This window comes from Chiloscyllium plagiosum, unplaced genomic scaffold (assembly GCF_037043375.1).
Source record: "Chiloscyllium plagiosum isolate Xiang-an unplaced genomic scaffold, Cpla_swu_hap1 HiC_scaffold_10, whole genome shotgun sequence".
Classification (NCBI taxonomy): Eukaryota; Metazoa; Chordata; class Chondrichthyes; order Orectolobiformes; family Hemiscylliidae; genus Chiloscyllium; species Chiloscyllium plagiosum.
Window position 1 is genome coordinate 13,224,419 of NW_028270148.1, and position 12,629 is coordinate 13,237,047.

At 47.2% G+C, this 12,629-nt stretch overlaps 1 protein-coding gene across 1 annotated transcript in view; it reads right to left on the reverse strand.

Annotated features, from left to right (window-relative positions):
* Positions 1-12,629, reverse strand: part of ect2l (epithelial cell transforming 2 like) — a 53,903-nt gene that overhangs the window by 38,923 nt on the left and 2,351 nt on the right. The window contains exons 2-8 of the mRNA XM_043695341.2: positions 11,001-11,163; positions 8,055-8,307; positions 7,226-7,392; positions 7,006-7,133; positions 4,339-4,462; positions 2,009-2,177; positions 241-369 (exon numbers count right to left, since the gene is read on the reverse strand). Coding sequence (XP_043551276.2) covers positions 241-369; positions 2,009-2,177; positions 4,339-4,462; positions 7,006-7,133; positions 7,226-7,392; positions 8,055-8,307; positions 11,001-11,163 — 1,133 coding nt within the window. The remainder of the gene's footprint in view (positions 1-240; positions 370-2,008; positions 2,178-4,338; positions 4,463-7,005; positions 7,134-7,225; positions 7,393-8,054; positions 8,308-11,000; positions 11,164-12,629) is intronic.

Here is a 12,629-nt window from a genome sequence, read left to right on the forward strand (position 1 = left end):
AAGACCCCGTCCAAGCCACTCACCTATGGCCTTGAGGGGAATGTTCAGGTGGATCCCAGTCCAAAGTTGGACATCAAATCTGGGCAAAACCATAAGTTATCTCTGACTGAGAAACGACTTACTCAGGGAAAGCCTTCCAAAACAATCTCCTTGTCTGGTCTACTCAGTACTGGCTCTGACTGGATGATGCACAAATAGTTTTGCACCTTCATCTTAAACCGTTGAAGATCAGACACGAACCTGAGGCAGCCAATGGCACAAAGATATCAATACGTCCTCCCTCTTCCTGTGACAAGACGCAGCCACTCATATTTTCCCAGAATCCCCTCACCTCAGCCTCTGGAAGATTCTTTGAGCTGATTTTGCAGCCTGGAGACAGGGAGAAATGGGGAAGGGTTGAGAATATCACCTTCTGTCAGTGATGCTCCTGCAACACACCTCAGGATCCTGGAGGATTGGTAGACCTCAAGCCTACTCTACCTGTCAAGGAAACTCCCAGCAGAGGCCCCTGAAGGAAGGTGCCCAAGTCTTCAGTCACGCAACACAGGCTACTCCCAGTCTGGAAAGGGCCGGGTGGGTAGATGGCTCATAGAGGCCACAATGGCTGGTCAGTGTCCATTTTAACAGGCATTCATTAGAATATAAGAAATCAGAGTGGGAATAAGCCAATCAGCTTATCGAGCCTGTCCTTCTATTCAGTAAGATCATGGTTGAGCTGATTGTGGCCTTAACTCCTCTCTCTTGTTGACCCGCTCCCGTAACCCTTGACCATAACATGTCAACCTAAAATCCACAGAAGGCAATTTCAAAGATCAACACAACCAGAGGAAAACATTCATCAACTTCTACTTAAATGGGGCTCACCTTGTTTTTAAACTGTAAAGACCACTCCCTCCGTGACTCCCTCGTCAAATCCACACCCCCCACCAACCCAACCTCCACTCCCGGCACCTTCCCCTGCAACCGCAGGAGGTGCAAGACTTGCGCCCACACCTCCCCCCTCACCTCCCTCCAAGGCCCCAAAGGAAACTTCCATATCCGTCACAGATTCACCTGCACCTCCACACATATCATCTATTGCATCCTCTGCAACCGATGTGGCCTCCTCTATATTGGGGAGACAGGCCGGCTACTTGCGGAGCGTTTCAGAGAACACCTCTGGTACACCCGGACCAACCAACCCAACCACCCTGTAGCTCAACATTTCAATTCCCCCTCCCACTCCACTAAGGATATGCAGGTCTTTGGACTCCTCCATCGTCAGACCACAACAAAACGACGGTTGGTGGAAGAACGCCTCATCTTCCGGCTAGGAACCCTCCAACCACAAGGGATGAACTCGGATTTCACCAGTTTCCTCATTTCCCCTCCCCCCACCCTGTCTCAGTCAAATCCATCAAATTCAGCACCGCCTTCCTAACCTGAGATCTTCTTCCCGACTTCTCCGCCCCCACCCCAGTCTGACCTATCACCCTCACCTTGACCTCTTTCCACCTATCACATTTCCGACGCCCCTCCCCCAAGTCCCTCCTCCCTACCTTTTATCCTAGCCTGCTGGACAAACTTTCCCCATTCCTGAAGAAGGGCTTATGCCTGAAACGTCGATTCTCCTGTTCCCTGGATGCTGCCTGACCTGCTGCGCTTTTCCAGCAACACATTTCCAGCTCTGATCTCCAGCATCTGCAGACCTCACTTTCTCCTTTAAACTGTGACCCCAGTGTAAATTCCCCCATGAGAGGAAACATTCCTCTCAGTATCTCCCTGGTCAGAGTCCCTCAGAACTTTACATGTTGACACAAGGTTTTCTCTCATTCTTTCAAATCCTATTCAGTCCTGGTCCAAACTGCTCAACCTACCCTCATAGCACAATCCTTTCGTCTCAGGGATCAGGTCAGCGAACGTTCTCTGAGTTGACCCCAATGCAAGTATGTTCCTCTTTAACCTTGTGTCTCTGAGTTGATCATAATGTCCTGATTGATTAGTATCTGATCACCAAGGTTCTACTTGCCTTGTACCAAGTCCATCTCCGTCGAGTCCCCCTCAGCGACAATCCCAATGCTTCTGGCTCTCCGACCCCTCAGCACTTTTTCCAGACGGTACAGGAGGCTGTCTGGCGTCGTCCCAGAGTACTCATATAACAGGGGTAGCACGCCAATCTTCACACAGTCCACAACCATCTGCCAGTAGGAACAAACCTCAATAATGAGAATAGCACCCTCTTCCTCCATCCTTCCAAACCTGTATCATGGATTTCCCCACTTTGGTGAGACTGAGTTGGAGGAGGGAGTGGGGTGATATTTAGTATGTTCAAATGCCCTCCACCATTTTTAATAAAGGCACCTCAATCTTTTTGAATCAGAAGATCATAGGCACAAGCTCCCATCCAAGGACTGAGCACAGAATGGAGGCTGAAACTCCAGTATAGGTCTGGGCTATCTGAGGAGCTGTCTTTCAGTTTAATCAAGGCACTACCTCCCTCTCAGATGGATTTAAGGCTGCGTGTCACAGTGAGAATACTGCATCCAGTTCTGGTACCCACACTTCAGGAGAGGATGGACAGGTTTGTGACACAACATAGAGGAGATTGAACCAGAATGGTTCCAGCACTAATGGTGGGAATGGTTCCAGGAATGAGGGGCCTTTGCCATAGGTTTGGTTTGAAGAAGCTGGAGTTGTTCTCCTTGGAATGAAGGACAGTGAGAGAAGCTTTGATCAATGGAGTGAGATGAATGACCAGGTTAGGTAAGGTTGACAAAGAAACACTGCTCCCTTGAGCTGATGGTATAAGGACTAGGGCACATGGGTGTCACAAGGCATGCAGATGGGAAGGTGAGGATGAAATGTTTTCCATTGTGTTCAGTAACAACGTGGCAATCACTACCTGTGAGGGCAGGGAATGTGGAAATGGTCAATGATTTCCAAAGAAAATCAGGTTGATACTTGCAGGAAATAAAATGGCAGGGATAGAGTGGAGAACGGAGCTGACTGGACTACTGTATACTGTATACAAGGCCCCAAAGGAAACTTCCATATCCGCCACAGATTCACCTGTACCTCCACACATATCATCTATTGCATCCTTTGCACCCGATGTGGCCTCCTCTATATTGGGGAGACGGGCCGCCTACTTGCGGAGCGTTTCAGGGAACACCTCTGGGACACCCGGACCAACCAACCCAACCACCCTGTAGCTCAACATTTCAATTCCCCCTCCCACTCCACCAAGGATATGCAGGTCTTTGGACTCCTCCATCGTCAGACCACAGCGAAACGACGGTTGGAGGAAGAATGCCTCATCTTCCGGCTAGGAACCCTCCAACCACAAGGGATGAACTCGGATTTCACCAGTTTCCTCATTTCCCCTCCCCCCAGCCTGTCTCAGTCAAATCCATCAAATTCAGCACCGCCTTCCTAACCTGCAATCTTCTTCCCGACCTCTCCGTCCCCACCCCACCTATCACCCTCACCTTGACCTCTTTCCACCTATCACATTTCCAACGCCCCTCCCCCAAGTCCCTCCTCCCTATCTTTTATCTTAGCCTGCTGGACCAACTTTCCTCATTCCTGAAGAAGGGCTAATGCCCGAAACGTCGATTCTCCTGTTCCCTAGATGCTGCCTGACCTGCTGCGCTTTTCCAGCAACACATTTCCAGCTACTGTATACAGAGCCAACACAGACCCAATGGGCTGAATGATCTCCTTCTGCATTTTTCTAACCCTTCCTCAGAGAGTAAAGACGTTCTCCACAGCATCCTGCCCAATATTTATTGTCCAAACACAGTTGCTCCTTGTGAGATCCAGCTGGACACAAATTGGGCTTCAATTCTGCATCGCAACAGTAACTACATAGTCAGGAGCGGGGTGCTGGGAAAGCACAGCAGGTCAGGCAGCATTCAAGGAGCAGGAGAATCGATGTTTCGGGCATGAGCTCTTCATCAGGCCTTTTTCAGCACCTTCCTCTCGACTCTGATCTCCCACATCTGGAGTCCTCACTGTCTCCAACAGTGAGGACATATCAAAGGTAACTATCCTGGCTGTGATGTGCTTTTGTTTGTCCTGTGAGGTGATGGTGGTGGTGCTTTATAATTGTATTGAAAATACTTCTGTTTTGCTGATCTCTCAGGCCTTCTGGATTGCCTGTGATCCTGACTCTCACTCAGCAACACCCCATCCAGGCTGGGCCTGAACATCACAGGAATTAGCTATCTTAAGACACCAATCAACAGATCCTTGTATTTCCATTCAGAACCTCCCCTCTCCTACCTCCATCCACCCTACTCTCGCCCCCACATGCCCTCGCCACTCCCAGCATGTTCCCCGGTTCAGAATAACCCTTACCTCCCAGGCTGGAATCCTGGATGATATGAGGATGACCCGTGGTTGGTCAGAGCTGTTCCCTGCTGGTCGTGCAGATTCGGTGTGAGGCAGTACAGGGTAGCTCCCTCCTCCAGCCAGGCTTTTCCTGTCATTAACCAAGAAATAACCGTCTTGACAACAAGCTCTCGGGTGGCCCATGAGAGGAACGGTGTCTACGTTCTGTATAACACAGCTTGAGAAGATTCACCAGAACAATACCAGCTCAATGCCCATGGGAAGGTCTAACCCGAGCATGCCAGAACTGGAGAAGTAGCATCCATGTAGGTGCCAACCAGCTTGAGAGGCCCAGGTGGAAGCTAAGCAGAAGGGGCTTGTGACAACCCTCAATGTCCCACCCTCTGACTTCACACACTGCCTGCCCCAACGGTGTCAGAGTATGGGGATCCAGCATTGCACTGTACAATAAGAGAAAAGGTTCAGAAAAGACTTACAGGATATTGAAAGGTTTGAGCTATAAGGAGAGGCTGAATAGGTTGCTGTTTTCCCTGGAGCACGGATGCTGAGGGATGACCTTATAGAGGTTTATAAAATCATGAGGGGCATGGATAGAGTAAATAGACAAGTCTTTTCCCTGGAGTGAAGATCCAGAGCTAGAGGGCATAGGTTTAGGGTGGGAGGGGAAAGATATAAAAGGGACCTAAGGGGCAACGTTTTCACATCGAGGGTGGTGCGTGTATGGAATGAACAGCCAGAGGAAGTGGTGGAGGCTGGTACAGTTACGGCATTTAAAAGGCATCTGGGTGGTTATATGAATAGGAAGGGTTTGGAGGGATATGGGCCGGGTGCTGGCAGGTGGGACTAGATTAGGTCAGGATATCTGGTCAGCATGGACAGGTTGGACATCTCTATAATTTCCGTGCTGTACATCTCTATGACTCTGTGTAAGAGCAGAAGCAGGCCATTTGGCCCATGGAGTCTGCTCCGCCATTCAATGACATCATGGCTGATCTGATCATCCCTGACTCCAGTTTTCCCCATAACCCTTGATTCCCTTTCTGCTTAAAAATCTGTCTCTCTCGGCCTTGAATATACTTACTGACCCAGCCTCTACAAGCTTCTGCTGTTATGAATTCCATATATTCACAACCCACCGAAAGAAGAAATTCTTCCTTATCTTTGCCTTAAATGTGCAACAGCTTGTTCTGAGATTGTGCCCTCAGGACCTAGACTTTCCCACAAGGGGAAGGAATCTCTCGTATCTACCCTTTCCAACTACCTAAGAACCTGTGTTTCCTATGAAATCCCTAAGGATGTGTTCCAATAAGGTCCTCTTCCATTCTGTGTTACTCTGATGAGTACATGCCCAACCTACACAACCTCTCCTCAGAAGGCAGTCCCTCCATACCTGGGATCAGCCCGGTGAACTTTCTCTGGACTGCCTCCAGTGGCTATATATTTCTCCTTAGGTAAGAGGAACAAAGCTGTTCATAGTATTCCACCTGTGATCTGACTAATGCCTACTACAGTTTTAGCAAGACCTCTCTTTTTATATGACATTCCTTTTGAAGTAAAGGCCAACATTCCATTTGCCTTCCCTATTACCCTCTGAACTTGGATGCTAGCTTTTTGTGATTCATGGATGAGGACTCCCAAATCACTCTGTTTCATAGCTTTCTGCAGTCTATTTAAATAATATTCAGCTCCTCTCTTCTTCCAGCCTCACATTTCCCCACATTATAGTCCATCTGCCTACGACACGGAGTGGAAGAAAGTCATCCACCGTCTCAAGAGACGTTTTTTATTCATTCACAGAACGAGAGAGTCGCTGGCCAGCCCAGCATTGATTGGCCATCTCTAAATGTCCAGGGGACTGTTAAGAATGAACCTGGCATTGCTGTGGGTCTGGAGTCACATGTAGGCCAGACCAGGTAAAGGAATTGTACCAGCCTCCACCAATTCCTCTGGCAGCTCATTCCATTCATACACCACCCTCTGTGTGAAAAAGTTGCCCCTTGGGTCTCTTTTATATCTTTTCCCTCTCACCTTAAACCCACGCCCTCTAATTTTGGACTCCCCCATCCCAGGGGAAAAGACCCTAGCAATGCCCCTTATGATTTTATAAATCTTTATAAAGTCACCCCTCAGCCTCCAACATTCCAAGGAAAAATAGCTCCAGTCTATTCAGCCTCTCCCTACAGCTCAAACCCTCCAAACCTGGCAACATCCTTGTAGATCAAAACAGCGTCTGGATGTGTATATGAATAGGAAGGGTTTAGAGGGGTATGGGCAAAATGCGACTAGATTTATATGGGATATCTGGTTGGCATGGACAAGGGGCTTGTAGGAGAAAACCAGAGCAGCCGGAGGAACTCCATGCAGACACGGTGAGTCATTCGCCCGAGGGTGGAATCGAACCCAGGTCACTGGCGCTGTGAGGCAGCAGTGCTAATCACTGAGCCACCGTGCACCACATGGAAACACATGTGGACCTTCACAGAGACACATGCAAGGACTCATACCTGGTCACAGACACATAATACACACGTGGGCACATATGCATGGACACACACAAACACGGCCAGACTGTATCCGCAGCAACGCAGCCGGACTCTTGGGCGTGACACACCCCGCTAGACTTCATACATACACTGCTCAGCCAGTCAGTCTCCTCTGTACTTCTTCACCAACCTGTTACTCAGCATTCGGAGCGATCCCAGCACCTGCCTTTTCTCCACTTCCGGACTCCACAAACCTGGCGATCGGATCTCCTCCCTCAGGAGTTGGGAAAGAGTCACATTCATCTGGAGGGTTTTATCCTAGAATAAAATTAAACAGAGGGGAACGTTGTCTGTGGGTTTAAAAATTCCACGCGTGCATGTGAACATGTTGCTCCTGCACCGTTCCATACCCTGTACGAACTGTGTATTCCCTCTTTAAAACTCCTCGGTGTTACTGTCAGCTGCAATAATGTGGAGCTGAGGTGAGGGCGCCCCAACACTGCCTGGGATCTTCTATCCCGATGGTGAGAATTCCATTTTCCACTCAACCAAGGGGGTCGGGACCTCAATAATTCCTCTGAAGGTTTAAGGCAGAGAATTAGCGAGTGATAAAGTGTCGTAACAGCAACAACATTGCATTTATAAAGCACCTTTACCCCAATAAAACGCCCCAAAAGGTGCATCAATAGAAATTGCCATTGAACAGAAATTTGGCCAAGACATATTTGTTACGTCTATTCTTTCACCAGATGTGGGTGGACCAGCATTTGTTGCCCATCACTAATTGGCGTTTAACTCACCTGCTGGCCAGGCCATTTCTGAGGGCAGTGAAGTCAACCAGATTGCTGTGGGTCTGGAGTCACATGTTGGCCAGACTGGCTAAGGACGGCAGATTTCCTTCCCTGAAGGGCATGAGTGAACCGGATGGTGATCGTGCCAGAGTCGCCATCATCGAGTTTAACTTTTAATTAATTGAATTTAAATTCCAGCAGCTGCTATGGTGGAAATTTTGGAATAAGTCAAGAATATCACTCTAAAGGCCTTCTTGCATGTTCTCTCCTGCTCCTCAGATGCTGTCAGACCCTCCCATCCTGGTCCCCTCACCCTCCTCCAGTGTGGTATGCCCTGTCTTGTTCACCCACCATCAGTCACCTTTCACATTGCTGCAAATGGAGGAACAGGAAAATCAGAGACATTGACCGAGGACAGGAGAGGATGAGATGCCTCAGTTTTACTCACTCTTCTGCCCAGCCAGTCTGTCCTGGATTAACCTCCTCAGAAGCCTTTCGTTCCACTTGTCCTCACTGCCCTCCAGCTTCTTCTTGGGCTCTTCCAGGATTCCGTACATCTCAGCGGTTTCTGTTGGGGTGAGGTAGTCCAGGCTGCAGGCACACGCCACATAATGGCGTTTCCATGCCCCATATTCATGGTCAGGGGGTGTGTACGGCAGGAACCAGCCTCGTTTCACACATTTGGGCATCCAGAGGCAATCCTGACAAAACACAACAGGGAGGCGCACCTTTTCCATTACAAGACCAGCATTTGTTGTCCTACGCAGCAAAACATAGAAACATTGAATATAGGAGCAGGAGTAGGCCATTCCACCCCTCAAGCCTGCTTCACCATTCAATAAGATCATGGCTGATCATCAAGCTCAATATTGTCATCCTGCCTCCCACCTTTGAGTAAAGAAATCTTTTCCTCAACTCATTCCTAAATGGTTTACCGTGTATCCTGAGATTGAGCCTCTGGTTTTAGACTCCACAACCAGGGAAAAGGGAAAACACCTTTCTGCATCTAGTCTGTCCAGCCCTTTTATAATTTTATACGTTTTAATCAGATCCCCTCTAACCCTCCAAACCCATGAACATAAACACAGTCAAACCAATCTCTTCATGTCTAACAGTCCTGCCATCCCCTCCTCTATGACAAGTAAATGCTTTCTTAGGTAGGAGAAACCAAAACTGCACATGATGATCCAATATAGTCTCATTAAGATCCGGTATAATTGCAGTGAGACATCCCTACTTCTGAACTCACATCCTCTTGCAATGAAGGTCAATACTGTATATCATTTGCCGTCCTGATTACTTGATGCCCCTACTTGTTTAATATCAATGACTGATGTAAAAGGATACCCAGATTCCCTTTGAACATCTACACTTCCCAATATATCACCGCTTAAATTATACCCTTCTTTCCTATTTTTCACATCAAAGTGCATAACTTCACATTTATCCACATTCCATAGAGTTATACAGCACAGAATCAGACCCTTCGTCCATGCCAACCAGATATCCTAATCTTATCTAGTCCCATTTGCCAGCACTTGGCCCATATCCCTCTAAATCCTTCCTATTCATATACCCATCCAGACGCCTTTTAAATGTTGTAATTGTACCAGCTTCCACCACTTTCTCTGGCAGCTCATTCCATACACTCACCACCCCTCTGTGTGAAAATGTTGCCCCTTGGGTTCATGTTATATCTTTCCCCTCTCAACTTAAACCTATGCCCCCGGGAAAAAGACCTTGGCTATTTACCCTATCCGTATCCCTCATGATTTTATAAACCTCCATAAGGTCAGCCCTCAGCCTCCGACGCTCCAGGGAAAACAGCCCCAGCCTGTTTAGCCTCTCCCTGTAGCTCAAACCTTCCAACCCCGGCGACATCCTTGTAAATCTAAAAGGCATCTCCACCTGACAAAAGAGCAGCGTTTCGAAAGTTTGTGATTTCAAATAAACCTGTTGGACTATAATCTGATGTCATGGGACTTCTGACCAACTCTCGGAAGGCATTCAAAGATTCACAATTTAACCCAGGAAAGGTAGTTTGGGAAGAGGCAACTTGTGGAAGTTAAAATGTCAGGAACTTCCTCTATCTTTTATCACATTATACCACTAAGAATTGGTCCAATTTCCAAGCTGGGTTAGGAAGGCATTCAACCAAGTAAGAAAAGCATCTTGGCCATCTCCTTGTCCAGGCTCACAGTGTTATGGACCAGATCAAACCCCCTCAACAAATATTAAAAGGACAGCCTGGACCCTAACTTTCTCTTATTTTAAAGGCTAGCACCAGGTACTGTGTTCCAGATGCACTTTGATTGGTCAAACTACCAGGCTTGAAGCAAAACACACTTTATTCATACACTATAGGTAAAATATCATAAAAGAACTCTACTGGAAAACTAAACAGAATAATAAATTATTTAACTACTAAACAGTAACTGTTTCAATATATAGAAACATCCCATCAACACACCCTTGGCAAAGGCAAGTTCAGTAAATTTGATTGTCTCACATGCAACTCCAGTCCAGGAGGTAAAACATCAAGAGAAAACTCAGAGAGAGAGTAGCAGGGAGAGATGGACTGCAGCTTCAAGACCCCAGTAACTGCTACTGCAAAACTGAAAGTAAAACTCTTGGGTTCTGTGGGAGCCTGACCCCCCCCCCCCCCCCCCCCCCCCCCACACACACACACACACACACAATTTGTGCTGCTTCTGTTGTTCCAAATTTAGCAAAATATCCCAAGGCCTCACAAGCTGTTTACTTCATGGGTTTTGAATCAGACTGCTTGTCACCCTCTGTCTCAACCTTTCTTAATAAAAAAATCCAGGACCAAATGTATCTGTTAAAGCCATATCCCAATGTTAGTGAGGAGGTAGAACACTCTGGGCTTATAACCGAATGGATTCTGCAGAGCACCTAATGACCTCTCCAGCAGATTCACTGCCCCACCTCTGCCTCTCCCTGGACATTCATGACTATAGGATGTTGTCCAAAACCAGGTTTAAATGGTCCCATCAATGCCCCACTCCCCAACACCCACCCTTTCTTGTGATACCAAAGAGCTTCATGAGGAGTGAAAGTAATAGCTGGGGGAATTCCCCATTGGAAAGAGACAATGGGCTGAAGGGTCTCGTGTGCTAGTGTCCCCACTAAGGTTCCCTCCGGGATGTTCAACAAAAGGATCTTCACTCACTCAGAGATATGGCATTATTAAGAAGGTGAAGGGAGCCGGAGTGCCGTTGGCTGACCTTCCCAATAAGCTTCAGTATGTGGTGGTCTCTAATTTGGGGACTGACAACGTCCAATCTCCTACATATTGATGACCATCCCGAGCCTCACACCGGATTCCATGGGAGTGCAGTCATTGGGAAAGTGCGAGAATGGAATTGCTGACCTGCTCTGACAGAAACCTCCAGTGCCAGTTAACTTGGGAGATGGAGCACAACTCTCTGGGATTCAGGAATGAGAAGATGTAAAGCGACAGGAACCGTGGCAGGACTGTGGTGAAATCAAGGCTGGTCACTGGGATAGTCTCGGCAAACCATTTCTGGATGAATCTGTGTGGACATAAGAACCCCATTACTCCTCGATATATTTTCCAATCAACCTGTTCAGAGATATTACTCTGCCCCTCTAGAACATGAATATATGTCTCCTGGTCCAGAGCTACAGATACTACCACAATACCCAGCTCCTCTATTCTTCCTGATACTGGACTTGATGTTTTTTAATCAACCTGTTCAGATCCATGAGGTGTGCTGGGGATTTGAACTTGGATCTTTTGGTTTGGAGATAGCAACATTGTTACAACATATATTGAATTCAAATTCCTTCAATAGATTAGATTAGATTCCCTACAGTGTGAAACAGGCCCTTCAGTCCAACAAGTCCACACCAACCCTCCGAAGAGCAACCCACCCAGACCCATTCCCCTACATTTACACTCAATAATCAGAAACCGTCTTTATGTCGTAACAGTAAGGACAAGAGAAAGCCATTCATCCTGTTGAGACTGCCCCATCATTTGATTACATCACTATTTGTATCTTACCTTCACTCAGCTGCCTTGTTTCCCTATCCCTAACAATTTTATCCAATAAAAATCCATCAGTCTCAGTCTTGAGAGCTCTAATTGACACCCAGCATCCAGCAGCTTGGTAATGCCAGGTTCATTTGGGTGAAGAAATGTTCCTTTCATGAACCCTTAGCAATTGGTTCTCTCACCATAACATCATCGCTGCTTGCCTGGATTCCCTCCACTGGGACATTGATGGGACCATTTAAAGCCTGGTTACATACCAACAATGGTAATACACTGATATTCAGGGATACAGAAGGCTCTATACTTACTGCTTCAGTATAGAAACATTGCACAATAGACGCTGCCTATAGCTAGTCAGTCTACGCCCATGTGATTCTCTCTTTGTGTTTTTAACATTCACACAGCTAGACTTTTAAGCCCTGGCTCGGCTGGCATCTATTTCTCCTTTCCTTAACTCCACCAACACTATACTATTTAGGGCCAGTGAGGAGCAACTCTGTGACATCATCACAATGTTGCTCCAGGATGCTAAAGCATTTATACAAGAACTTGCACCAAAAGGTGAACGGGCTGGAGATTTTACCAGTTATCTCTGGAGTTTTTAATATGATAATTTTCCTTAGTAGATTAAAGTGGACGAGTGGTGATCATAGGTGGTTTTCTGGTGCTGGTCATTAGTATCTCTACCTCTGGGCAAGGAACTCTGGGTTTGACAATGGACAATAGGTGCAGGAGTAGGCCATTCAGCCCTTCGAGCCAGCACCATCATTTGTTATGATCATGGCTGATCAACCACAATCAGTATCCTTTTCCTGCCTTATCCCCATAACCCTTGGTTCCACTATCTCTAAGAGCTCTATCCATCTCTTGATGGCCACAGTTCATAATGTGACCAAACTGGTTGATTCTTAGCCTCTAAATTGTTCCAGTATGCCTGATCATAGAATCCCTACAGTGTAGATAGAGGCCATTTGGCCCTTC